The sequence below is a fragment of the Panthera onca genome, chromosome D4 (genome assembly GCF_046562875.1).
Source record: "Panthera onca isolate mPanOnc1 chromosome D4, mPanOnc1 haplotype 2, whole genome shotgun sequence".
NCBI classification, from domain to species: Eukaryota; Metazoa; Chordata; class Mammalia; order Carnivora; family Felidae; genus Panthera; species Panthera onca.
This window is the reverse complement of record NC_138351.1, coordinates 69,071,631-69,097,540: the sequence shown is the minus strand read 5'-3', so window position 1 is coordinate 69,097,540 and position 25,910 is coordinate 69,071,631. Positions and strand designations below refer to the sequence as shown.

General features: G+C 45.3%; 1 protein-coding gene and 1 pseudogene across 1 annotated transcript in view; both read right to left on the bottom strand.

The window, feature by feature from the left end:
* Positions 1–1,199: 1,199 nt before the first annotated feature.
* LOC132663110 (large ribosomal subunit protein uL6-like) lies at positions 1,200–13,233 on the bottom strand (annotated as a pseudogene).
* Positions 13,234–21,444: 8,211 nt separating this feature from the next.
* Positions 21,445–25,910, bottom strand: part of RAD23B (RAD23 nucleotide excision repair protein B) — a 47,565-nt gene continuing 43,099 nt past the window's right edge. The window contains exon 10 of the mRNA XM_060609111.3: positions 21,445–23,935. Within this exon, the coding sequence (XP_060465094.1) occupies positions 23,822–23,935 (114 nt within the window). The 3' untranslated portion in view covers positions 21,445–23,821. The remainder of the gene's footprint in view (positions 23,936–25,910) is intronic.

Below are 25,910 nucleotides of genomic sequence, written 5' to 3'. Positions count from 1 at the left end.
TTCTGGAGAAAGCCGGTGCTTGTGCAGCTGGGCCCCTTGTGTCTTCTCTCTATCTGCCTGGTGTTTGCCCTGAGGGCTCAGGATAGAGGCCTTCTGTTCCTGCATCTGTTTGCCTACCTCTGCCAAGAAGCCTTTCCCAATGCCCCTTGATAATCCCCTGATGCTCAGTTGAGAAAGATCACCTAGGCTTTCATGGGCTTCTTCCATCTGATCCTCACAACAAGCTTATGAGACAGGCATGAGGAAACTGAGGCTCAGAGAGGCCAAGGGACCCCCTCAGGACTCCACAGCATGCAAGTGGCCCCATTAGGACTGAAACCAAAGTTTTCTCAGGCCAGTTCCCTGCTCGATCTACTGTACTGGCCGCCTCTATGGACTGCCCATGCCCTTTGCTTCTGGCTCTGGTGCACAGGCAGTACTATATAGAGGTTAAGGTCATGGATTTGGGGATTAGCAGACTGGGGTCGGGGCCTGGCTTTGACACTTGCCAGCTCTATAGCTCAGGACATGTTCCCAATTTCTCTAAACGTTGGCCAGCCAAAAAGCGGAGATGATAAGATTTGACTCATAAGGTCCATGTGAGGCACAGCGAGAAAACGAGACCATGTACACAGCGCTCTCATCACAGGCCTTGGTTGGATGTGAGCAGTAAAGGCTTTCTCTGAGGATTTTAAAAACTGACTCATTAGCTCCAGTTCTCCTTCCTTGTGCTTGGCAGACAGAGGCCTACTCGCCAATCTTTGAGCACGCTGCAGTGTTTTGTACAGAAAGGCTGATATTTTGAGCTGGAACTCAAAGGGTGATGAGTCAAAAAAACAAGGGAGAGGCTGCCAAGGCCAGTAGGTGTGAGGGTGCTGGCATTTTTTCAGAATGATGGCTCTTCCCATGTGCTTGGACCTCACAGGTGGCTGGAGGGGGTGTGGAGAGAGATAAGCCTGGAGAAGTAAAGAGGAACCAGACCCATACCAGGGGCGTAAAAAGGAGAAAAAAATTAGCTTGTGGCCTAGTGGGTCCAGGATGGGGATCAAACCAGACCTCTACGCCTATTTTATTTTAGGCAAGATGGAAAAGAAATAGAACTTCCCGGGGGCCCCCAGCTACCCCACAACTGATTGGCAAGAACAGAATTTTTGTTGTTGGAAGAACTCATCTGTTTCTCTTCCCAATTGCAAGTTTCCTTATGGATCTTTCTGATTTCCCTAGATTTTCCGGTCTACTCTTCCCACTGCTAGGATAATTCCAGATAAAGATGATCTCTTCTGAATTTAGGAGTAGGAATACTTAGGAACATTCAGCTGTAAAATCAGAAAGGTTTTGATTATTGAGGAGAAAGATCACACTAAAACAACCAAAAACAAGGAAACTAACCAAAAGCTGCCTCTGCTTGGTCTGTGTGTAACACGGCAATACAAATGTGTAAATTTCTTCCTAAAACCAGAGAAGGGAAATTCTCTAAAGTTTATATTGAACAAGAGATGGTATTTAGAACATAACAACAAAGTGCTCATGATTTTTTTTTTTTTTATTGTTTATTTTTGACAGAGAGAGCACGCACAGGGGAAGGGCAGACAGAGAGAGGGAGACACAGGATCCCAAGCAGGCTCCAGGCTCTGAGCTGTCAGCACAGAACCGTGAGATCATGACCTGAGCTGAAGTCGGACACTTAACTGACTCAGCCACCCAGCCGCTACCATGGTTTCTAATTTTACATATAGACCATGTCGACAGCACTTGCTTTTTTTTGCCACGTTCATTAGGTTATTCTCATGCAGGTAAAAATATTCCTAAGCATAACCTAGTATCCCCAGGCCTTGCCAACCTGCAGGTGGTCTTGGGGTTATCCTGAAAATACAGTGTTTTTAGTCTATGCCTATGACAGACAGAATAATGGTCCCCGCAAAGAGGTCCACCTCCTAATCCACAGAACCTGTGACTATGTTAGGTTACACGGCAAATGGGAATTAAGGTTGGGGATGGAATTAAGATTGCCAATCACTGGTCAGAACATTAGGGGATAGTCCAGGAAGGCCCAATGTAATCACGAGGGTCTTGATAAGAGGGAGACAGGAGTATCAGAGCTGAAGGATTTGTGAAAATGGAAACAGAGGCCTGTATAATGTGGCCATAAGCCAAGGGATTTGGGTGGCTTCTAGAAGATGGAAAAAGCAAGGAAAAAAGGATTCTCCTTTGCACTCTCCAGAAAGGAGCGCAGCTCTGTGACACCTTGATTTTAGCCCCATGAGACCCTCTGACTTCCAGATCTGTATAATAAATCTTTGTTATTGTAAGCCACTGATTTTTCAGTGATTTGTCGCAGCAGAAATGGGAAACTAATATAAGGCCCTTACTTGCTGATGCAGGAGCTGAGCCCTTTCCACCCACTGGGAGTCTCGTGCTTATTCTGGACAGACGATCCTGGGCTGACTCATGTAACTCACAAACACTTCCCCCACATTCTTCCACTCCAGCTCCTTCAGTGACCTGTGATGCCCACGTTGCCTTTGACCATGTTTTCTCACTGAGGCAGGGATCTCTTGGGAGCACCCAGGCCCATCCCCAGGGGATCATCTTATACGACACAGAGCATCACATGCTGGGGTTTCCAAAGTGGCCCCGTCCCTGCCATCATCACTTTAAACTTCACCATTGTCCCTGAAGGAACTGGAAAGAGATTGCTTCCCACACCTCATGCTTCGCTGGGGCATCTGGTTTCAAGGGGCGGCTGTTCGTATCTCTGTACAACATGGGCAGCCTGCATCCCATCTCCTCTGGAGAAAGAGTAGGATCTATCCCATCCCTGCTCTCACCGAGGACACTCTTGCTGTGACTTGTTGGGCTCCCTCAACCAGATGCCCTCACATACATGAACCCCCCTTCTCCCCAACATCCACTCTCGCCAGACATGCCAGATATATTTTCATCCCTGCGAAGCCACAGGGATGCCCTGCCAGGGCCACAGAAGAGCTTTAGAGTTTTACTTGCCCCATCCCGCTCCCTAAGCCATGTTTCTAGAATCTTCATTTCGTCAGCCACCGTGGGGTTTGAGCGCCTTGGCCGGCCAGTAGGGAAGGGCCACTGAAATGCTTTGCTCTGGAGAAGGCGGATCCCATCACTCCCTCTGCAGCTGGGCACACAGAGCATTGAGACCTCAGCATCTTGCCCCCATGTGCCCTCAGAGACTTATTCGCCAAGCAGCCTTTTTTGGGGAGAGGTGAACGCGTGGCGGGAACTAAATATCATTGCCAGCCCCACCCCCTGCCATTATACCACTCCCCATTAACCTCACCTGCAAAGCTGTTCAACCCTCATCCCTGATGGGCCTCAGGAACAGGCAGGAGTGACCCTGGGCCCCATCCCAGCTCCAGTCTCTCTGGCGGGGCCCCAGGTGGCTGTTTTGGCCGATAGAGCAGTCCCAGGAAGAGGAGGGGTCCCCTGCAAGCTGGGCTCACCAATCAGACCCTGTCTCTGCAGCTGAGTCTCTTGTGGAGCTCATTTGCATAATTTGGTTCAATATTTACTGAGCCAACCTCATTTTCTGGGCTGTCTGCATGGCCGACAGCTGGGAAGGCTGCAATTACCGTATTACACGCGCGCAGGGAAGCCACGGAGAGCGCACACTGAGAGGCGGCTTCCAAACAAATGGCCCTAGGGGAGTCCCCGCCCGTGGTCTACCCCATCCCTGCAGCTGGAAGTCTGCCTGGGCCACAGCTGCAAGCCAGGCTGCACCCAGGCGCAGCTGACAACAACAGCAATGGCAGCAGTAACAGTAGGGCGTACTTTCCCTTAAGCCAATCATCGGAGCTGGCTTCTGTTGGGTGCTTTGGTGTGATCATCGGGCTTTCTTCTCCAGATGGGATTTCTCACTAATCCTCACTGCGGTCCCAGGAGAGGGGCCATCAGCAAGGCCTGTTTCAGGCCACTGTGTGGCCAAAAGGAGACCGATAGGCCAGGAAGAGGCTTCGCTTCAGGCCCAGCTGGATTCAGGGTGTGAGTGATGTCATCGAGACTCAGTTTTTCTCCAGTGAAGTGCACCCTCACACAGTTTCAGGGGGCAACAGTCTGAGATCAACTGCCAGAGGCCTGAGGGTCACTCGGATTGGACAAGCAGGGAAAGTCGCTTCTCCAGGGCTGCCCCTCTGTGACACACAACAGAGGAAGGTAAGGTAGGCAAGGATCTGAGAGCAGACAGGCCAACAGTCATGGACTCTGCCCCTGGAACGTAGGTTCGTTTAAGGCAGGGGCCGCTGGTGTTTACTCCCCAGCGTCTAGGAATATCTGAACATGAGAGGCTTTCAAATAAATAGGCTGATTCCTGCTTCTGGATGGATTTAACATACTTGAGGCTTTGGGTAGACAGCCATTAAATGTGGATAAAAATAGCCAGCCCAGTTTGGTTGGGATGATTAAATGAGAAAATAGAAGTACACATGCCTAAAATTATAGGTCACACTTAATAGGGGCTCCATAAAGGACCGTAGACTTCATGAACTCATCCCTTTTCCAGCCATACTTGACCATGGTAATCAACCCAGACAGACAATAGTTGCCTGTGGATTACTTGTGTCCCCCAAGATAATAAAGTAGTTTTTAAAAATAATAACGCTAACCATTTTTAGCATACTTCGCCATTTACAATGCACCTTTACAATAATGATCTCATTTGAATCTCTCTAAACATCCATGGTAATCATATGATAATTAATGCTAGTTGAGAGCTCGTCCATGCCAGATACAGTCCTGGATGCTTTGTCTTTATTGATTCCCTTCATCTTCACAAGAGCCCTAAAAAGTAGGTGTTAGTCTCCCCATGTTACAAATGAGGAAACGGAGGCAATGGGAGGTTAAATAACATGATGGTGGTCACATAGCAGATAAACAGCAGAGACCCAAATCATCTGGCTTCAGCGTGCCTTCTTTTAACCACTAAGCAAGATGCTGTTCACACTGCTTCCATGAGAAAACTGGACGTGGAATAATGCAAAAGTCTCACAAGTAACTGGAAAGTGGCAAAGGTGGGAACGGAGAGCAATAATCCGGATCTTTTCTGCGTTCCAGCCAGTAAAGCTTGGTCTCTCTCATTCCATAGCATATAGATCATGTGCTCAGAGTGCCACAGTGTTCAGTGGACAGCTGCCCATGGGGCTTGGGACCCAGAGCGGACACACAGCAGGGATCAATGAGGCAGCTGAGTGGTGTGGGGGCAAGAACAGGAATCCCCTACTGAACTCTTTTCTTCACAGCAAACCTGCAGGGCCAGGGACCCTGGGTGGTGGGCAGGTCAGAGAGGAGGGGTAAGCTAGCGGGCAGGGCCAAGCCTGAAGACGCTCTGGGTGCCCTGAGACAGCACCCCGCCCCAAGACACACAGGAAAGCACCAGGAAATGTCTGATGGGCGAAATCAAAACAAGCACATTACTGAGTTGGACCCGGTGGGAGTTTTCTCCACATGCCAGCAGAGAGGAGACACAGAGAAAACAGTGAGCCAGTCGGCATGCCACATTCTGGGGCTGCCCACACACACCTGGGGCAGTGAATGGCACCCGAGGGCCTCCCAGCCACAGAAGCTTTTGGGAATGGCAGGCAGTGAGGCAGACAGGTCAAAAGTTTACACCTAAGAGTCTAAATCTGTGGGATGCTAAATGCAAGGTAGTATCTTGGATTTGATCTTGGAACAGTAAAAGGATATCAGTGGAAAGCCACGTAAAGTCTGTGGTTTAGTTAATAGTAACATAACCCAGCGTTATTTTCTCAGTTATGGCAAATGTACCATGGTTGTGCAATATGTTAACAGCTGGGGACACTGGGCGAAGGGTGCACAGGGATCTCTGCATTACCTTTTCCTGAAAGTTTAAACTTCCCAAAGAATTTCATTAACATTTTTTTAAATGTTTACTTATTTTTGAGAGAGAGAGAGTACACAAGCAGGGGAGGGGCGGAGAGAGGGAGACAGAGGATCCGAAGCAGGCTCTGTGCTGACAGCAGAGAGCCCGATGTGGGGCTAGAACTCACAAACCGTGAGATTGTGACCTGAGCCTGAGGTCAGATGCTTAACTGACTGAACCCCCCAGGCGCCCCTTATTCAACTTTTTTTTTTTTTTTTTTTTTTACATCTCTAGATGGAATCTCAATTCCGTCACATGCTGTGCAACCCTAAGTCATTTAAGCACTCCGTGCCTCAGTTTCTTCATCTTGCATGCAAACATGGGGATAATGATGGTCCCTGCCTTTGAGTATGTATGACATTTAGCCTCATCTGACACTGTAAATACTCAATGACTGCTTTCCCGGGTTGTGGTAGACATGGGGACGGCTTCCAGAGCCCCCTTCATGGAAGCACTTGTCAGGGCAGCCCTGCCTGAGGTCATGCCCTTTCCAGAGGAGAGTGATGGGGCGAGGGGTGTGGTGTAAAGACCCTGTCACTTCACCCAGATGCGGGATAGCTCTGCCCTGGGGAGGAGGTTCGCTGCAGGACTCCCCGTGGGCCGGCCCAGGCTGTGTCAGGCCTGGTCACAGTTGATTTCCCTTGCTCAATCCCTCACAGGCATTGATTTCCTGATCCACATCTTGCCCCCCAACCCTGAAACCCATTTCGTTGTTTGCTTGTAAGAACCTTACCTGCAGCAGTTGGTGCTTGCTGGGAGTGGTCCAAGAAAGCAGGTGGTTCGATGGGGGCTTGGGAGCTGTGCTAATCCCTCTCGGCTGGCAAGGAGGACCCCATCACTGGTGGGGGTGAAGCACAGGCAGGTCCTGGTGCAAGGTGGCTTCCAACTGTTAAAACTTGTCCCAGTGCTGAACTGGATGGTGCACCTGCGGGTGGAGTGTGTTAGCAGGCAGTGAGTGCATCAGGCATTTGAGACTTGGGGGTCAGTGGGGTGAGTAATAGTGGCTCTAAAGATCACAATATTAGATGGCCATGGTAAGCACTATGGAGGCTCCTACAGAAAGATAATGAACAGCCGAGGCATAGAAGCAGGTAACAGAAAGCTAGAAATGGAAGCCACAGGGCCTCTTTAATTGCATCCAAGGAAACTTCCATACTCCACAGAAGGAAAGGGAATGAATTCAAGACAAGCCTGAAATAGTCTCAGTGTCCAAACTTCAAAGGCAGTTGACTACCCAACCAAAGCAAGTCTGTTAGGCCAGGGCCAAGGTCAAGGCTTGGGATCCCGGCAATGGGATAGGGACATCGGAGTGGATGCCTCTGAATGTTTCAATTTCCCAGACTCCTCTGAACCTTCTGAACCAGAAGCATGGTCCAGTCTTCGCCTCCCCTCAAGACAATATGGAGGCCTCTACCTGCAAAGCAACATGTACTTCCCTACCAGCAGGGCCCACCTCAACCTCCTCCTCCCCGTTTGGAATCTTCTTTAAGAAATCCTTACCTTCCCTGAGGTTAAAAGAATGTTCGTATTCCTTTCCACTCCCTGCCCCCCCTCCTTCAAATCAATACAGCTTTTATTGTGTCTTTAAAATATCACAAATAAGTCTGAAAAATCATCCGGCATCTTGCTGTTTTTGTAGCGGAACAACTTAGATCTTATTCATTAGCCTGCTGCACCATTCCTTCCTCAGAAACATCCAAAACGTTTCTGATATTCTTGTTTTCAACTGTTGTGACTTATTGAGTCAAAACAGCTGAGTGTGATACAAGTTCAACATCATTTCCCTCAAGAATCAACTCCTCTTGGGGCGCCTGGGTGGCGCAGTCGGTTAAGCGTCCGACTTCAGCCAGGTCACGATCTCGCGGTCCGTGAGTTTGAGCCCCGCATCAGGCTCTGGGCTGATGGCTCGGAGCCTGGAGCCTGTTTCCGATTCTGTGTCTCCCTCTCTCTCTGCCCCTCCCCCGTTCATGCTCTGTCTCTCTCTGTCCCAAAAATAAATAAAAAAACGTTGAAAAAAAAAAAAAAAAAAAAAAAAGAATCAACTCCTCTTACTGGGCTTGGGATACTGAACAAGAAACACCTGGCCTCATCCAAACCCTAGATATTTTGGATTTCTGCAAGAGAACCATTCTGCTGAATAACAACGTTGATGGGGAAGTGAGCATTCACAGACCTCATTTTGTAATGGAAGCCTAGCGTAACGCCCTTGACCATGTTCTGTACGTGACTACAGATGGTGCAAATGGTAGCCAGTTCTTTTCTGTTTCCCCACCACTTGTCAACTTGGAGCCTCTTCTTTTTCTTTCCGGGGATAGTGAGTTCTATATTGATGTGATTTCAGTCCCTCTGCAGGGTTCCTCTGGGGCCCTTCCCAATAACAGTGTGTCCCTTCAGAGTGATGTTGACATTCTCTGCAATGTCAACAGTCTGATTGCTGAGAATGGTCTTCATTCTTCATCTCTTGCAGTAGATGTGGCAAAGAGAGCTGTTCATATTCCTTTTATTAGTTTTTTCCCAGCATCCAAAATCTTATTATTTATTTATTTACTTACTTTTTTACTTTAGAGAAAGAATGCAACCATGGGAGAGGGGCAGAGGGAGAGAGAGAAGGAGAAAGAATCCCAAGCAGGCTCCACACCCAGCACAAAGCCTGATGTAGGTCTCGATCCCATGACCCTTGGATCATGACCTGAGCGGAAATCAAGAATTGGACACTCAACCGACTGAGCCACCCCCAAATCTTTACAATAACAAGGCAGGATCTGAAGTTAGTTTTTGTAGTGATGGTGGACCAGATGGCCTGTGGTGCACGCGGACCTCCAGCCCTTGCAGCACTGATAAGGTTTGGTGGGGCTGCGTGTGGTTCACAGGGCCTTGTTGATATGCCTGTACACCTCTGGGCCTTTTTGAGGATCAGAGAACAAGATGGGGCCACAGCCCTGGAAGGAGTCCAGTGCCAACTTGTTTAAGGTGAAAATCTTGCTCCTGGCCCTGAGGATGTGGCTCACGTGCAGTGTGCACACCTTCCATTTGGGGGCCACCTGGATACACATGTCATCTGTTATGGTCCCTACCAGCACAGCTGTTTTGTCCTCCTGGCAGAAAGCTTCATCTTCTTGGTCATCAAGGAAAGGGACAGAGGCCACCAATTGGTGCAACTCATGAACAACCTCTTTAGCAAAAGTTGGTTGAAGGTAGAGCTGTTTGTCCAGCCAGAGATCTGTACAGATTTACCAACAGTCTTAGGTGGATGTCCTGACTCTTGGGCTCCTTATGCCAAATGTTTCGGTCCTTGTTGTGGTGGAGGTGACCTCCCATGATGGTGCCTCCTTCTCAACCAGGTCCGTAAAGAACTTTTATGTCTGTACAGTTTTACCTTTCACATTTAGGTCTTTAGCCAACTGAAGATAACTAAAGACACACACACACATAAAAAGGTGATTTTATTTTTGTCTGGTTAGAAGCCAATTTCCCCCAACCCTATTTATTAAAGATTCCATCCTTTTCCTCTGATCTTTTAAAAAAATTTTTATTTTAATATTTTATTTTTGGGAAAGAGCGAGAGTAAGTGCACCAGCAGGGGAGAGGGTCAGAGGGAGAGAAAGAGAAAGAGAGAATCCCAAACACCAGTGCAGGGTTCGATTCTATGACCCTGGGATCATGACCTGAGCAGAAATCAAGAGCTGAAAGTTCAACCAACTGAGCCACCCAGGTGCCCCTCCATTGATTCTCGATGTCACTTCTTTCATATGTCAAACTCTAAAGTATTCCTAGATCTGTTTCAGGATGTTATGTTTTCTTCTATTTTTCTGCTTTGTCTTGTGCCTGCTTCTTTGCTATGGCTTTGTAATACATCTTAATAACTGGCGAGTAAGGTAAGTGTAAATGATAACTATTATCATTACAGATGAGGACACTCAAGCTCAGAAAATTTAAGTGTGTTTGTCCAAGATCACACAGCCAAACCAGAATTTGAACCCAAGTCTGCATTATTTAAAAGACTGGGCTCTTTCACTCCACCAGGCTATCCTCAGAGTTGTCTCTTTCCCAAGAAAAGGTTGGGAGGGTATTTTGATTGCATTGGCTTCGTTCGTCCAGCATCAAAGGAGGTCATGTTCTTCCCAGGAGGAACTGACATTTCTTTTTGGCTCCTGGAACCGAGGGAGAAGCCACATTATCTGCCACTGTTGCCTTATCCTTGGGAGCACCCAGTACGGTAGAGACAGCCAGCCTTGAGCTCAGGGCCCAGAGAAATAGCCCTCTGGTTAGTGGGCTTCATGCTTCCTGTATGGTGGCTGCAAACACCATATGAGAAACCACGTAATTATCTTTCTCTTTTTGAAAATAGATCTGACCATATCTGTCTCCATTGCTTAAAACAAAATAAAGAAATGACACTACACACCCACCCCCCAACCAGCCACCAAGAAAAAACAAAACCTGCAGTGGGTTCACAGTGAAGCAATAGGCTGAAAACTGTTGTTGTTTTGTGTTTCTTTTGAGTCAAGAAATCTCTTTTTTTTCCTGTAATACAATCATATGCAGAAGCCCCAATAAAGTGTAGCTTTATTAACATGTAGCTTTTAAAGTCTAAGTGTAGATCTGTTCAGTTTCCTTCTGTGCCTGGCACCCAGTAGGTGTTCAGTAAATACTTACGGATTTCATGATGTACACTTGGGGGCCTGCCCATCGAACCCATTTGACACCCACTGCCCTTGAGGTCAAGTGTGAGCCTCCATTATGGCACTTAAGAGCCTAAACTTGGCCTAGTCCTAACTTCACCTCCCACCTCTTAGACTGAGGCTCAAGCCACACTAACCATCTCATCATTCCCAAATTTGCCTGGTCCTTTGTTGCACCTGTGCCTTTGCAAGAGGCAGTCTCTCAGTCGGGATTCTTTTCCTCCCATCCCCTGCTGTGTGAACCACCAAACCTTTGTAGCCCAGCTCATATATCCCCTGCTCCAGGAAGCCTCCATTGATTTCTTGTCAACTACCTTGTATGCCCCACCTTTATGCTGATTATGCACCTGCTATCAGACTTGTCCTGGCCTCGTAAAGCTCTGTCACAGAACTCTTTGAGGAAGGGCTTGGGCCCTTAGTCTTCATCCTCAGTCTAGTACTTGGTCTGGCTCTTAGTGCTCAATAAATATTATGTGAATACATGAATGAAGAAGTGAACCAATACATGAATATGAAGACACTAGTCAACCCGTTGGAGGTCTGTCATTGAATGATCTAGCCCAGGACAGCCCTCCCAGATGGACCAGCAATGGTAAACACCTAGCAATGTGTGTCAAGCCCCAAGAAGGTGGCTGTATCTATGTCATAGGCTGGAAGAGGTAGGAATCTATGAGGCTGGGTTCTGACCATCTATAGCTTATAAGTGGGAGCCAATCAAGAGTCCGTTCTTGGAGAGGTAGGAGCCTCTTCCTGCCCAAGGACTCCTCTCTTCCAGCACCCACCCTTCCCTCTCTGTTCCCTCCCTAAGACCCGGGCCTTAAGAAACTGTTCCTACCTCCATAGCCTGTGGACAGCCCTGGGGAAGAGCCCCTTCCACATCCTAAGTCCCAAGTTTCCTTTGGAATCTTGCAGTTGGCTCTTCATGGGCAGATACCAATGGCCCTTGTCATCTTGGAGAACTTGCCTGAGCCTCCTTCCCAGATGGTGATCGTTTTGGAGGTCTTGGGTCCTGCCTCATTAATCATTTTCTCTGCTGGCCCATGGAGGTGCCTAGTGCTGGGCTTTGTCTTAGAGGCTCAATGAATATTAAATACCCAGCAGATCTGTGGGAACACAGAAAGGTCACCAAAACCATCAACAAGCTCTAGCCTGGTCTGGAGCAGGGGCAGAGCCATGAAGAATTCTGCTCTAAGGGGAGACATGGTAAACAGATAGTGACAGTGTGGTCGGCTATATACATGGATATGCTTTCAGTAAGCACCAACTGCATGCCAGACACTAGTTGCTATCATACATGGTAAGGTCTTGCTTATAGGATTGTGGAAGAGCAAGTATAAAGATCCCCATTTTTTGGATGAAAGACCTAAATGTGAGACAGGAAACCATCAAAACCCTAGAGGAGAAAGCAGGCAACAACCTCTTTGACCTCGGCCGTGGCAATTTCTTGCTCGACACATCCCCAAAGACAAGGGAATTAAAAGCAAAAATGAACTACTGGGACCTCATCAAGATAAAAATAACTTCTGCACTGCAAAGAGACAACCAACGAAACTAAAAGGCAACCAACGGAATGGGAAAAGATATTTGCAAATGACGTTATCAGATAAAGGGTTAGTTCCCAAAATCTATAAGGAACTTACCAAACTCGAACACCCAAAAAACAAATAATGCAGTGAAGAAATGGGCAGAAGACATGAATAGACACTCTTACAAAGAAGACATCCAGATGGCCAACAGACACATGAAAACATGCTCATCACTCATCATCAGGGAAACACACATCAAAACTACAATGAGATACCACCTTACACCGGTCAGAGTGGCAAAAATGAACAACTCAGGCAACAACAGATGTTGGTGAGGATGTGGAGAAATGGGAACCCTCTTGCACTGTTGGTGGGAATGCAAACTGGTGCAGCCACTCTGGAAAAGTGTGGAGGTTCCTCAAAAAATTAAAAATGGAATTACCCTATGGCCCAGTAATAGCACTACTAGGAATTTATCCAAAGGATACAGGAGTGCTGATTCATAGGGGCACATGTACCCCAATGTTTACAGCAGTGCTTTCAACAATAGCCAAATTATGGAAAGAGCCCAAATGTCCATCAACTGATGAATGGATAAGAAGATGTGGTTTATATATACAATGGAATACTACTTGGCAATGAGAAAGAATGAAATCATGCCATTTGCAGCAATGTGGTTGGAACTGGAAGGTATTATGCTGAGTGAAATAAGTCAGTCAGAGACAGATATGCTATATTTTCACTCATATGTGGAACTTGAGAAACTTAACAGAAGACCATGGGGGAAGGGAAGGGGAGAAAATAGTTAACAGAGAGGGAGGCAAATGATAAGAGACTCTTAAATACAGAGAGCAAACTGAGGGTGGATAGGGGAGAGGGGGAGAGGGGAAAATGGGTGATGGGCATTGAGGAGGGCACTTGTTGGGATGAGCACTGGGTGTTGTATGGAAGCAATGAACCACAGGAATCTACCCCAAAAGCTAAGAGCACACTTTACACATTGTATGTTAGCCAATTTGACAATAAATTACGCTAAAAAAAATATTTTCTCTAGGTCTGTTAAAAAAAAAAAAAAAAGATCCCCATTTTTTTAGATGAGGAAACTAAGGCTTACAGAAGTAAGATGATTTGCTCAAAGTTTCACAGTTAAATGAGTATCAGAGCTGCAGTGAGAACCCACATCCCTGTGCTGTAGGAACATAGAAAATAAAAGCAATTCCCTATTGTTTTTCCCATGGTGGGGGTGGGGGGGAGGAAGCATCCGGGAGGGCTTTATAGGTTTGATCATTAACCTGGGCTCTGAAACTGCTTAACACTGGTTCATTTACTCAGCCAAAATGTACTGAGCACTATTAGATGCCAGGCACTAAGAAAACATAGAATAAGATACAGACCTTCCCTGAAGGAGCATAGTGATTTCCATAGTGATGTAAAAAAAAGGAAAAGCTTGTGTCAGTGGCAAGTGTGACAGGAGAGTCCATGGGAGGCCATCCATTCAGCATGGGGCTGGGGAGTCATAGAAGGCTCTCTATCCAGTATGGGAGATCATAGGAAGCTCCTACTACAGTGTGGGGGATTGTGGGAAATTCCTGGTCCAGTGTGGAGGATCATGAGAAGCTCTCCAGCCAGTGTGGACACCATGAGAAATTCCTGGTCCAGTGCAAGAGATCTTGCGAGGCTTGGGGAGGAGGGGATACCTGGGTTGAGTCTAGAAGACTGAATGGGAGAGCAAGGAAAAGAAGTGTCCAGAAAGACCCTAGAGCAGTATGCGCAAAGGTCTGGAGGCGAACTTTTTCTGGAGGCCCAGAGAACAGGTTGACAGACAGCCTTCAGTGTGTGTGTGTATGTTCCAAGCCCACAGTGGGAAATTCATGAGGCCTAAGTCAATTCCTGGATTAGTGCGAGTCCATCTTGCTCAGAATTGCATTGAGAATTGAGATTATAGTTTTGTGAAGTCATAAGGAACACAAAAGGGACACAAAAGGTTGTAAAAGGCATTCCAGGTGACAGGAAAGGAAGAATGGCCCTTTGGAAACGTTGGTTCACTTCTCCCAGGCACCCTCCTCTGCCTGCAGCTATAGGGGCCTCTGGTTGAAGAATCCACAGTCAATCAAGGGCCATTGCTCCAGCAGGAAGGTGGCCCCTGGAGTGGGTCAGGGACAGAGAGCAAGGAGCAGGGAGCTTCTCAGAGGGGGCCAGAAGACCCAGCCCTCTTGTCTGCACAAACTGTCTGGATGGGTTCTGAAGCCGAACAGGTTGATTTTTCTAAAGAGAGGGAATTCTCCACCCCCAACCCACTCCATGGACAGTGATACAAATCTGAAGAAGAAATAAAAATCCTCATCTGACTCCAAATCCTCTGAGTTTTCCCTATACCCCTCCTTCTAGCCATGTCATAGGAGGGCAAAGGTCCAAGACCTCCGCAGACCAGGATGATCCCACTGTCTTCCCACCCCCAACACTGGTACAGATAGAGAACTGGCATACAGAGGTACTTGGGCATGGCCTGGGGCCAGGTGTGAGGTTCCATTCTCCCTCGGCTACGTTGTGATGAGAACTTGGCAGCCGGCTCACCCTCTCTGAGCCTCAGCTTCCTCCTCTGCGAGGCACTTCACGACAAGGATTAAATGAGTCAATGCAGGTGAAGCTCAGTGCCCACGGTCTTGTGGGTTTAGCGTCCTTCCCTCCTTTCCCCTGCTCGGCGTGGGCAACTGCAGTCCAGTGTGGGCTGGGTTTTCTCGGCTGGCATATTCCCTTCCTCTCCCTAGCCTATTCCCTATGGCTGGCTTCAAGTCTTCCATGACCCAGAGGCGCTGGTTCTTCCTCCCCGGCCTGGCCCTGAGGTGCCCTCCCACCTGAGCCACGGCATGGCTCTCTCTCCCCACAAGGGGGCGTGTCAGGACACAGCGGAGGGCACTCACCTTTCCAGCCTGTTCTCTGTCAGGTCCTGGCATTTCCCCATCCCTCACTTGGGCTTTTCACTTACTATTGTTGACAGTGTCAGACCAACCCTCCTCTCACCCCAGCCCCACAGGCAAGCCTTCAAAGCACAACTCCTAACTTGTCCCTTGTTAGCCGTGGGTGCTGAGCTCCTAGTGCCGCTGGTAGATATGGCAAATTTTGTCTTTGGCTTTGACACAATGTCCAGAACACAAATATGCAAAAAAATAGTTGTGCTCGGATAGGCACAGTTCCTGAGTTATGTGTTCAGAGAGTAGAACAAGGGAGCAGTCCTCTGCTGGCACCTGGGCAGGAAAGCCTTCGCAAAGCATGCGACATTGAAGTGGGTTTTAAAGCTTGAATAGGAGTTCACACGAAGAGAGAGGAGTATGGGAGGATCTCTAAGCAGAAACCAGCATATGCAGAGGCCAGAGGTGTGGAAAGGCCTGGGTAATGACGTCCTGCTGTATGTGGCAAAGAGGGAGGGAGACAGGTGGAAGGCACGAGCTGGAGCAGGTCTGTAAAGGGTGTTGAAAGCCAAGCGGAGTCGTGTTAGTTATCCTGAATGCGGGAACAGAGGGCAGTATGGCAGAGGGGCCTCAAAAAAGCTCCAGAGGTCTGATATTCCAACATGTCCCCAGCAGACAAGAGGCATCCCTTCACCAGCGCCCCCGTGACCTTCCCAAGCAGTGTGTTCTGGGTCACTTGACTGGTCCAAAGTGGAAAAACCTTTCCTAAAGCATCATCTAAAGCAGCTCTCACATTGTCTGCTCTCAGGACCTCTTTTCCCTCTTAAAAATTGTTGAGACACCCAAGACTTTTTGTTCATGTTGGGTTACATCGATCAGTATGTATTTGATTCAAAATGAGAAATCTAAAAAAAAATATTAAGTAAACCCACGTTATTTTTTTAGTCTTTATGAAAAATAATTATTTTAAAAAATGACTGAGAAGCATGGTATTGGACCCAGTTTTTGCAAATCTTTGTTGTCTGGCTCACTAGAGGGTTGCTGGCTGGCCACATCTGCTCCCAGAGTCTCCGTCTGAACATGGGCCTGGCTTTGGTAAGGACGCCCTCCCATCCAGCCTCTCACTGGAGGCAGGCTCAATGGATGGATGAGGAAACCAGGCACAGAGGTAGAGAGGCATGGCCAATGTCACGTAGCTGGTGTGGGGTGTGAAGGCAGAAATCCAGGCCTGGTTAGTCCAAGTGCTGACCCCCCAAGCCCCTCTGGTCTGGCCTCCGCTTGGAATTCTCAGGAGTGCAGCTGTTGTTGGTCTGCTCTCCACCGAGGTCTCAGATGGAGACCCATCTGGAATTTGTCGCCAGCTACCGCTGTCTCTACAACCAGCCAGCTCACTAGATTGTCAGTCTTTCAGAAGCTAGTGCAAAGATCCCTGGGGTGAGGAAGCAAAAACAGAGCAGCCTTCAGGATACTGTTCATCCTTCAACTTCTTAGCTTTCTGAACTGGGGGGTGACAGAAGGGATAGGAGAGCCTAGATGCCCAGGAGGGATGCAAACACCGCAACCATATGTTCACTGCCCACGTGTGATCAATATTGACTGGGCATCTCCTCTTGTCTAGCCCTTCACTAGGTTCTGGGGATAGAGAGGAAAGGCACAGGGTTCCAGGAAGAGGGGCCTTGTATGGTTTTGGACACTGAGGAATTAGCAAGACTAAGGAGGTGGGAACAATCCCAAACCAAGTGCCTGGCCCTGGGTGACTTCATCATTTGCTGAATGTATGAATCAAGGAAGCAGCCATGTGCCAAGACAAAAGACATGATAGAGCAGAGTTTGGGGTTGGGGGCCCACTGGAGATCACAAAGAGCCCAGAGTGGGAGCTGTATCCCCCTCCCCTAGTCTGCCCTTCGTGCCATCTCCATAACCACTTCTAGCACCTAAAACACACATTGGTCCCAAGTAGAAGAAACTGGGGAAACTCACCCAGCACTTAAACTCCATGTGCTAGGACCCAGGGCACCTAGAGACTGATTTGGTGGCACAGCAAGGGGAACAAACAAGGCCTTCTCCTCGCAGAAATGCTATTTCTGGAGTGCTGAATTCAGGAGAACCCATCTAAACACATTTTCGCCTCCATTTAAGCCCGGTGAAAAGTAACAACTGAAGCATGAAAGTTGCAGCTGTGCAAAGTGGCTGAACAGGGCAATAGCTCAGCACTCAAACAACAAGGGCAGCTTGAGTGCCTAAGAAGACCGGTCACACACACTGGAGGTGACAAATGAGTAAACACACAGACCATTAACGGCAGCCAAGTATCTCACCGTCCAAGAAAGGGGTCAGAAGCCTGGATGGTGAGAAGCTGGGATGAACCTGGTGGCATTGGACTAGAATGGAAGGCACGAGGTGAACTCATCAGTATTTATATATAGATGGAGCAGTGAGACTCCAGAAGCAGTGAGCATATCTAGCACCAAGTTTTGGTTTCTAAACACAGTATCTGCGGAAGGGAACCAGAGCTCCTTGAAGAGGCGCTGGAGCACAACAAGTACAAGAGCCTGGAGTACAGTATTGTGCCAGAAGTCAGGAAGAGGGGTGAGAAACAGAGAGGCCAGCCTTCAGAATGCACACAACTGCAGAACCTGGGACAATGCACGCATCAAAACCGCAGCAGCAATGGACCACATGCCGCTCAATAAAACGGGACCCTGAGCCCACACGAATGCAGAGGAACAAGAATACCAGAATACGGGAGACTGCTAATAAATGCAGAAGAAATTAAGCAACTTGAAAATCACCACTTGGCAACTACCTTAGTGCTACGAACTCAGGCAAGAAACACCAGTGGATACTAAAACTAATGGGCCAAAGTTTCATGAGAAATAGGATATTCTGTCTCAAAATATCTTATCATACAACTGTTTACTAAATGCAAAGGGACAATGAGTAACTGTTCAGCGGAGAAGCCTGGCAGTTACCACCTGCCTTGGACAATCAGAGTGAACCAGCAGTGGGCCAAACTGACGCCCTGGCCCCCCTCACGGGATGCAGTGAAAAAGAGCACAGTGGCACTTCTGTGTTTCTTCCAAAACCACCTTAACTGGAATCTAGTCATGAGGAAACACCAAACATAAATTGAGGGCCATTCTAGAAGGCAACGGTCCTCGGGGCGCCTGGGTGGCTCAGTTGGTTGAGCGTCCGACTTCAGCCCAGGTCATGATCTCACAGTTTGTGAGTTCGAGCCCCGCGTCGGGCTCTGTGCTGACAACTCGGAGCCTGGAGCCCGCTTTGGGTTCTATGTCTTCCTTTCTCTCTCTGCCCCTCCCCCACTCATGCTCTGTCTCTGTCTCAGAAATAAACATTAAAAAAAAAAAAGAAAAAAAGGCAACGGTCCTGTAATCTTAAAACAAAAAACTGTTAATTAAGGTCATAAAGACTAAGGACGGACTGAGGAACATGGACTGAAGCAAACTATAAGCATGGTGTGTTACCCTGTATCAATCAGGTCCCTTTGCTATGAGGACATTAACTGGGACAACTGCACAACTGAAATGGGTTTGGGGTGGGATGGTGCTGGTAAAGGGGAGTGCTGTGTACTGTCCCTGTAACTTTTCTGTAAGTCTGCAATTGTTTAGAGGTGAAAAGTTGTTAATGCTCTTTGCAAAAAATGTAAACACAGTATAAAAATTATAACACCAAAGTTAAAGATATGAAAATATCTTACAGAGTGCTTGGGTGGCGTAGTAGGTCGAGCATCTGACTCTTGATTTTGGCTCAGGTCATGATCCCGAGGTTGTGGGATCAAGCCCTTCTTCGGGCTCTGCGCTGACCATGGAGCCTGCTTAAGATTCTCTCTCCCTCTCTCCCTGGCTCTCTCTTAAAAAAAAAAAAAAAAAAAAAAAAAAAAAAAATTTACAATCAAATAACTTAATTAGTGAAACTATCAAATTTTTAATTTCCTTAGAACTGGAGACAAAATAAAAATTAGACAAACTGCTGTCAAACCAGGCCTAACTGACCAAAAAGAAATTTGAAACTCCAGCCCTGCCAAAAAAAAAAAAAAAACCTAAAGGACTGAAATACTAAAGTTTCAAAAATCACCTCAAAGTACACAGAATTACTTGAAAATAACTCATCCTCGAGCTGTTCCAAGGCATACCTGCACCAACCCCATTCATTCTCATCTAGTTTCTAACCAATCACTTTTGAGTAATTTATCAAGTATTCTTCTAATCCGTGATTGCAGGCAAATAAAACCCAGACTGCTTCTAAAACTCACCGCTGGATTTTTATGAGTTTTTGAGACAGCTTTGGACTTTGTTATAGAAGCTGTCAATTCCATAGGCAGTAACCAGCTGGAGACACAGGCTTCCATGTGGAAGGCCCATCTAGAGAGCCAGCACAAGTGTAGGACAAAGCCTCCCAATGTTCTTGGCACAGCAAATGTAATAGCTGCCCAAAATACTGGGGGGAAAGAGAGGAGTCTGCTTGAGACGAGACCAGCATTGAGAACAGCTGCCCCAGGTGCTCTGAAGACCATTTCACTGTCTGAGGAGGATTACAACCTCTTAACATCAATAACTCATGCCTAACCAGCTGGGAAAAGATGAGGGCGTACATCATGAAGAACGGCAAACTGAGTGTCAGAGACAGGAGTTGTGAGTCTGGGATGGCTGTTTTCTAATCTGTACTCTTGGAAGACAAATCATGCACGCTCTACCTGGTGAAGGATCCTTTACTATTCAAATGTTGTCATGGTAGTTCAAACTCCATAGTCGTCCCAGCCTCCTCTGAGTGAAAGCTCTACCCTAGGGACCACTGCTTTCGCCATCAAGTATCACAATAGAGAAAACCTTTTACAGCCAACTTGTCAGCACCATTGTCCCTGTGGTGCCCTCATCACTGCTGCAGTGCTGGATCTTTCTCCTAGCAAGCTTAGACCTTCACTCTCCCTCCTTGTCACTGCCTGCCCTCCTCCCCACCCCGCCCCTCCATTCCCAAACTCCCTGCACTCTGTTCTGGAAACTAGTTTGCCACCCAACTAGGTCCAATGGCTACACTCCCCCATCTGGGGGTTCCACGTACTCTCTTCTTCCAGCTGTGGTCAGGTGCTTCCTCCAGTTGTCTGATCCTAGGGCCTAAGGATTCCCAGATGCATGCATCGCACTTCTTTGTTCTGGTGAATTCATCGCTATGCCAGGTTCAGCTTCAGACTGTGTGCTAAATTTCATAATTTGACCGTGAGAGCAAGGAATAGTGCAGCAACAGCAGAGAGTAATTTCAGAGTAGCACCCGAAGACACCACATACAGTCTAGGCTAGCACGTAAGGCACACGATGCTTGATACTACTACTCTGGAAAGGACCTGTGACCGTCACAGGCAACCCAAACCAAAGGTAAGACCCAAAGTCAAGAAGCCAAGAATGTCAAAGCAACGGGAAGCATCATATACTTTAATGTATGATGGGCTAGTCACACAGAACAGTGGTGGCCAACTTCCGCTGTAAAGGGCCAGATGGTAATTATTTAGGCTTTGCAGGCCTTAGTCTCAGTTTCAAGTATTCAACAGCAAACCTCTGTAGCACAAGTAGCCACAGGCAATATGTAAACAAATGAGCACGGTTGTATTTCAATAAAACTATTTATAGACACTAAAATTTTAATAATTTTTACACCATAAAATCCTTAAAAAAAAAAAAGAAAAGAAAACCTTACCTCATGGGACTGCAGTTTGCCAGCTCCTGGCTTAGAAGAACAAAGTGGAACAAGATGGACATGGGAGATCAACTAAAAGGACATGTTGTAGCCAAGCCTCAGAGCCAGGGAACGCACCAGAATGGACTCGGTCAGGAAGCACTTACTCCCTGAAATTGCCTAATTTTGGTTGAATATTTTGTAGCAGTTTGAGGCTGGCTGCTAGAAGGCAAGAGCATGGGAAAAACGGGAATTTACTCATTTTTCAAACTCATTTTTGCAAGAGTGTGGCAGGGGAGGGGTAGAGAGAGGGGAAGGGGGATAGAAAGAGGGGGAAGAGTGGGGGGGGCGGGGAGAGGCAGAGAATGAATATGAATATATCCCAAGCAGGCTCCATGCTGTCAGCACAGAGCCCAATGTGAGGCTTGATCTCACAAACTGAGATCACGACCTGAGCCGAAATCAAGAGTTAGACACTTAACCAAATGAGCCACCCAGGTGCCCGGGAAAAATGGGAATTTAACTAAAATTTCTAAAAGCCATCATGAAGCTTGATTTAAGGTACATCAAGTATCCCATCTTTGTGTTGATGTTTTGGTTGAGAAAAACAGAGGAGACCCAAGAAAATTAAACTAGGACCTGGCCCCCCTACATGTTCACCAATTACTGAAGAAAACAGTGACAGGGGCATTGTCAACTTTCAATCTAAGATTCTATATGGCAAAATTATTTTAAAAAATGAGAAATGCAATGGTGAATGTATTGAAAATATTTTATAATTAATTCTCTAGAATCCTAGCCATGGTACAGGAAAAATTTATATGGTGGAACACTTCAGTATTTTTAAACAATGCAAAAGACATATTTGACTAGAGGATGGCAATAAGAATTTAACAAATATAAACTTAAGCTTCCTCACATTTCCATAGAGAAACTAAACAATAAAAATATTTCAAGAAATAGATGACAGAATACCTCAAATGCAAAAAAATTCCAAAGTCAAAGAGCCACTTACATTAAAAGATTTACCAGAACTGTATAAAGGTAACAGCAAAAGGTCACAAAAAGCCTATTTCTTTCACAGCATCTTGGCTAATTCTTTAAGCAGATAAAACAAAGTACTGTAAAGAATGGTCAAAACTTGGCCTGAAACTGTCTTCTTGTAATTATTAATCCCACTATTTGTGGTTTTGTTGTCCAAGGACAAAAACTCCGTGCCACCAACTTCTGCTGTCACTTTCCAGAGAAAAGAAGAGTCTGCTGCTGGGGTTTTGGTTTGTTTTTGCTTTTCTTTTTTCCAGTTTTCGCTATGCTGAGCAATTAGGTAGCAGATAAAATGGCATAAAATAAATGAAAATATTCCATCCTCCGATCAGAAATGCCACCCTCTTCCCAACTCAATGCTCTGCCTTGAAAGATGAACATATTTACAAATCCTCATTTTATTCTCCTGAGACATTTTGCATGATCCATTATAAAACATACAGGCAATACAAAGTCCAAAGGTCTGCTGTATTTAAGGTATAAGCATGAAGATTAAACTACATGATAACACTGTGGGGAGAAGTCATGGCTTCATTTATTTTCATAAGAGACAGGTACGAGTGCATGACGTAAAAGCTTCAAAGTCACCTCCAAACCTTGCTAAGGATTATTGCAAGAGATTATGCAGGGAGACAACATCTGTGCAAATTCATTTTCTTTACTCAGTATCAGATGGTAGGGGAAAAAAACTATTTCTTTAAACAGTCTTGTTTATATTCAGAAGAAAAGATTTGAAAAACTAAACAAGGAGATATTTTCCCCCTCTTTATGATCCAATAATATGCCAATGAAGGAGAGTCTAATAAAAAACAGAGCTGAAAAAAATCCAAATAAAAGCCAACACTGCTATTAAGATTTTCTTTTAATATGTCATGAGATATTTTTGATTGTATATTTTCCAAAGTACTTTTCCAGCTGCATCTCCCAACCCTTCCAAAAGATTATGCCAGTCTTTCCAACGCAATAAGAGATGCTGGATTTATACTTTTGTCCACCTTCTTTTTTGAAAGTAATAGAATCCTAATGACTTTAATGGTCATATATTCTTATCTAATAAGGAAAAACACTTATAAATATCAGAAACCCAGCTTTGAAACATTAGCTAATTTTGAACTGAATCAGCATCTTGTGGGTTTAAAAAAAAAGGCAGCAATTTGAACTCACGACTTACTGACAAACACATTTCTGCAGAGGGAAGGGGAAGAGAGGGAAACGAATGCTGCATTTCTCCATTGGCCCCAAAGTGCTAATTTCACAAAGGGATACATCAAAAGCAAACATGCAATGGTGGTTTTAAAACTTTTACTGCAATATAACAATGAAGTAAACAGTAATTAGACACCTACCAATTTTTTCCCAAAACAAACCAAAAAAAAAAAAAAATGTAAACAGGAAAATAACTCTGCCTATACTTGTACAGCTTCTCAAATCATGTTAGAAGGGTCTCACATTCGATGATCAAGAAATTTTAAAATAGCAGTAATTATTTTCATTTTAAGAAAAGGTTCCCCTTCTCCCCTCCCCAACCCCAAGTATTTAACATGAAAGAATGGGCTTTCTTACACATTAATTCAATACGTATTTGAAGCAGCAACAAAAACCATCAATAATTTGGCATTTCTGTTTACAATTGCTCCAAAATTTTTTCAATTTCACAAAGCCATTATCCAGTGTTGCCATGAAATAGAGACTGTAAATTCTAGGTAGCAAAGATTCTTTCTGAAACCAATGTTAAGTCAAAGAAATATAAAGCAGGGCATTACACTAAATTTCTGGATCTAGTACACTAAAAAGAGTGAAACCTAGGAAAAGTTACCTACTGTTTTATAGAAGAAATAAAGACCTGCAAAAGCTGATTTTTGGTTGTATAATATTTTACACACTGTGTGGATTTGCGGCATCTGCTACTTGAAGCAGACATGCACTGTATGTATCCCTGCCCTGTATCCTAGATCCCTCCCTCCCCACCCCCAACAATCTACTACCTTATACCAAGTATTGTGGATATGAGCCCAAGTCATCCCAGACAATCCAGTGAACAAAGTTAGTGTAATGCACTGGTGTGAAGTGTGAGATAAAAAAAAGTCCCTTTCAATCTTCATCAAAGTTTTGCTGTAGAAGAAAATTGGCAGCCAAGTTCTCATTCTTCTCACAAGCAAAATATGCTTGTATGACAAGTCCTTCAGGAAATCCTAGTGCCTTTAACTGGAAGAAAAGAAAGAAAACACACTGTGGGTTCCAGCACAGCAGTACTGACAGATCATGACCCGAAAACATGAAAGACACGAAAAAGCTCTTGAAAATGTTACGTGAATGCCTACCTATCTAAGTGTGGATTCACCGTTCAACCCAAGCAGCTAGATGGAATCTAGACCCTTGCTCAACCACCTACAAAATTCTCTCTTCCTAGTTAAAGCTATTAGACAGATACTCTGCTAACACTCATTGGCATTAATATTCAAAATTAGTCGCTGTGATTATTTAAAAATAAATGATCCTACAGAAATTTGTAAATCAGCTTTGAATACCTAAGAGGTAAAGATATAGATGAAAGCAACTGGAGGGGAGTTTAACTACTTTGTTATTTGTAAAGAAGGTCATGTCCTTCATCATCACTTCAACTATCACTCTCAAGCTCCTTGCCATATCAAACACTTCATACTAAAAGAAATGGGTGATCATAACAAATATCACATGATATATTTTGAGATCAAGACATATCGTGTCCTGTTTATATCTGCTTAAATTTTACAGCATTTTAAATGGTGACACCGGCCACTTAATTTTGTTTTCCTAGTCTATTAAAAATCACTTGTGACTTAATAATTATCTAATTCACTAGAGACTATATATTTGTCAAATATTTTTTATGAACCCTCTCCTCAACCGTCTAAATCACCTTGTGTTAGACTATATCAAGAAATGACCTTTAAAAAAAAAAGAAAGGGGCGCCTGGGTGGCTCAGTCAATTAAGCGTCCAACTTCGGCTCAGGTCACAATCTCACGGTTTGTGGGTTCGAGCCCTGCGTTAGGCTCTGTGCTGACAGCTCGGAGCCTGGAGCCTGCTTCAGATTCTGTGTCTCCCTCTATCTCTGCCCCTCCCCCGCTCATGCTCTGTCTCTCAAAAATGAATAAATGTTTAAAAAAAATTAAAAAAAAAAAAAAAAGAGAAGTCTCAATTCAGCACGATTAACTACTCATCCATGAAAGGAGAAGAAATAACTCAAAAATAATTGTTACCTAGTTCTTGTCCAGATTAAAGCTGGGCTAGCTGAAGTAAAAGGTAGATAGGGCACGATCCAACTATGTGCTTCTACAAGACACACACTATAGATTCAAAGACACAAATATGCTGAAAGTAAAAGGATGGAAAAAGATATACACCATGCAAACAGTTACAAAAAGAGAGCTGGAGCGATTCCATTAATATCAGACAAAATACATTAACACAGAAAATTGTTACTAAAAACAAAGACATTATAGGATGATAAACTACAGGAAGGCTTTGGTTATAAATACATGTAATAACAGAGCCCCAAGATACAGGAAACAAAACTGACAGAACTGTAGGGAGAAATGATTCAAGAACAGCTGGAAATGTTGGTATCATCATGTTCAATGCTGGACACAACAACCAGGCAAGGCAGAAGACTGACAAGGAAAGAGATGTGAACAACATCATAAACCAAACAGACCTAACAGACATTTATGGAATACTTAACAACAGAAGATTGCATGTCCTTTTTAAGTATATATCAAACATCCTCCATGAAGACCATGTTAGGCCATAAAACTAGCCTCAAAAAATTTTAGAAGATTAAAATTGTTCACAGTACATTCTCTGACCACAATAGCATGAATACTGAAATCAGTAACAGAAGGAAATTTAGGAAGTTCAAAATACGTAGAAATTAACCTAATCCTTCACTAATAGACGAGAGAAGGAACCACAAAGAAAGTTAGAAAATACTCTAAGGAATGAAAACAACACCAAACACACTAAAACTTACGGGATGCTGCTGTAGCAGTGCCTAGAGGGAAGTTTATAGCTGTAGCTACCTATATTCAGAAAGATCTTAAATAGATAACCTAAGGATCTACCTTAAGAAACTGGAAAAGAGGAAGAGAAAATTAAATCCAAAGCAAGCAGAAGGAGAAAAATAATGAAGATCAGAGAAAA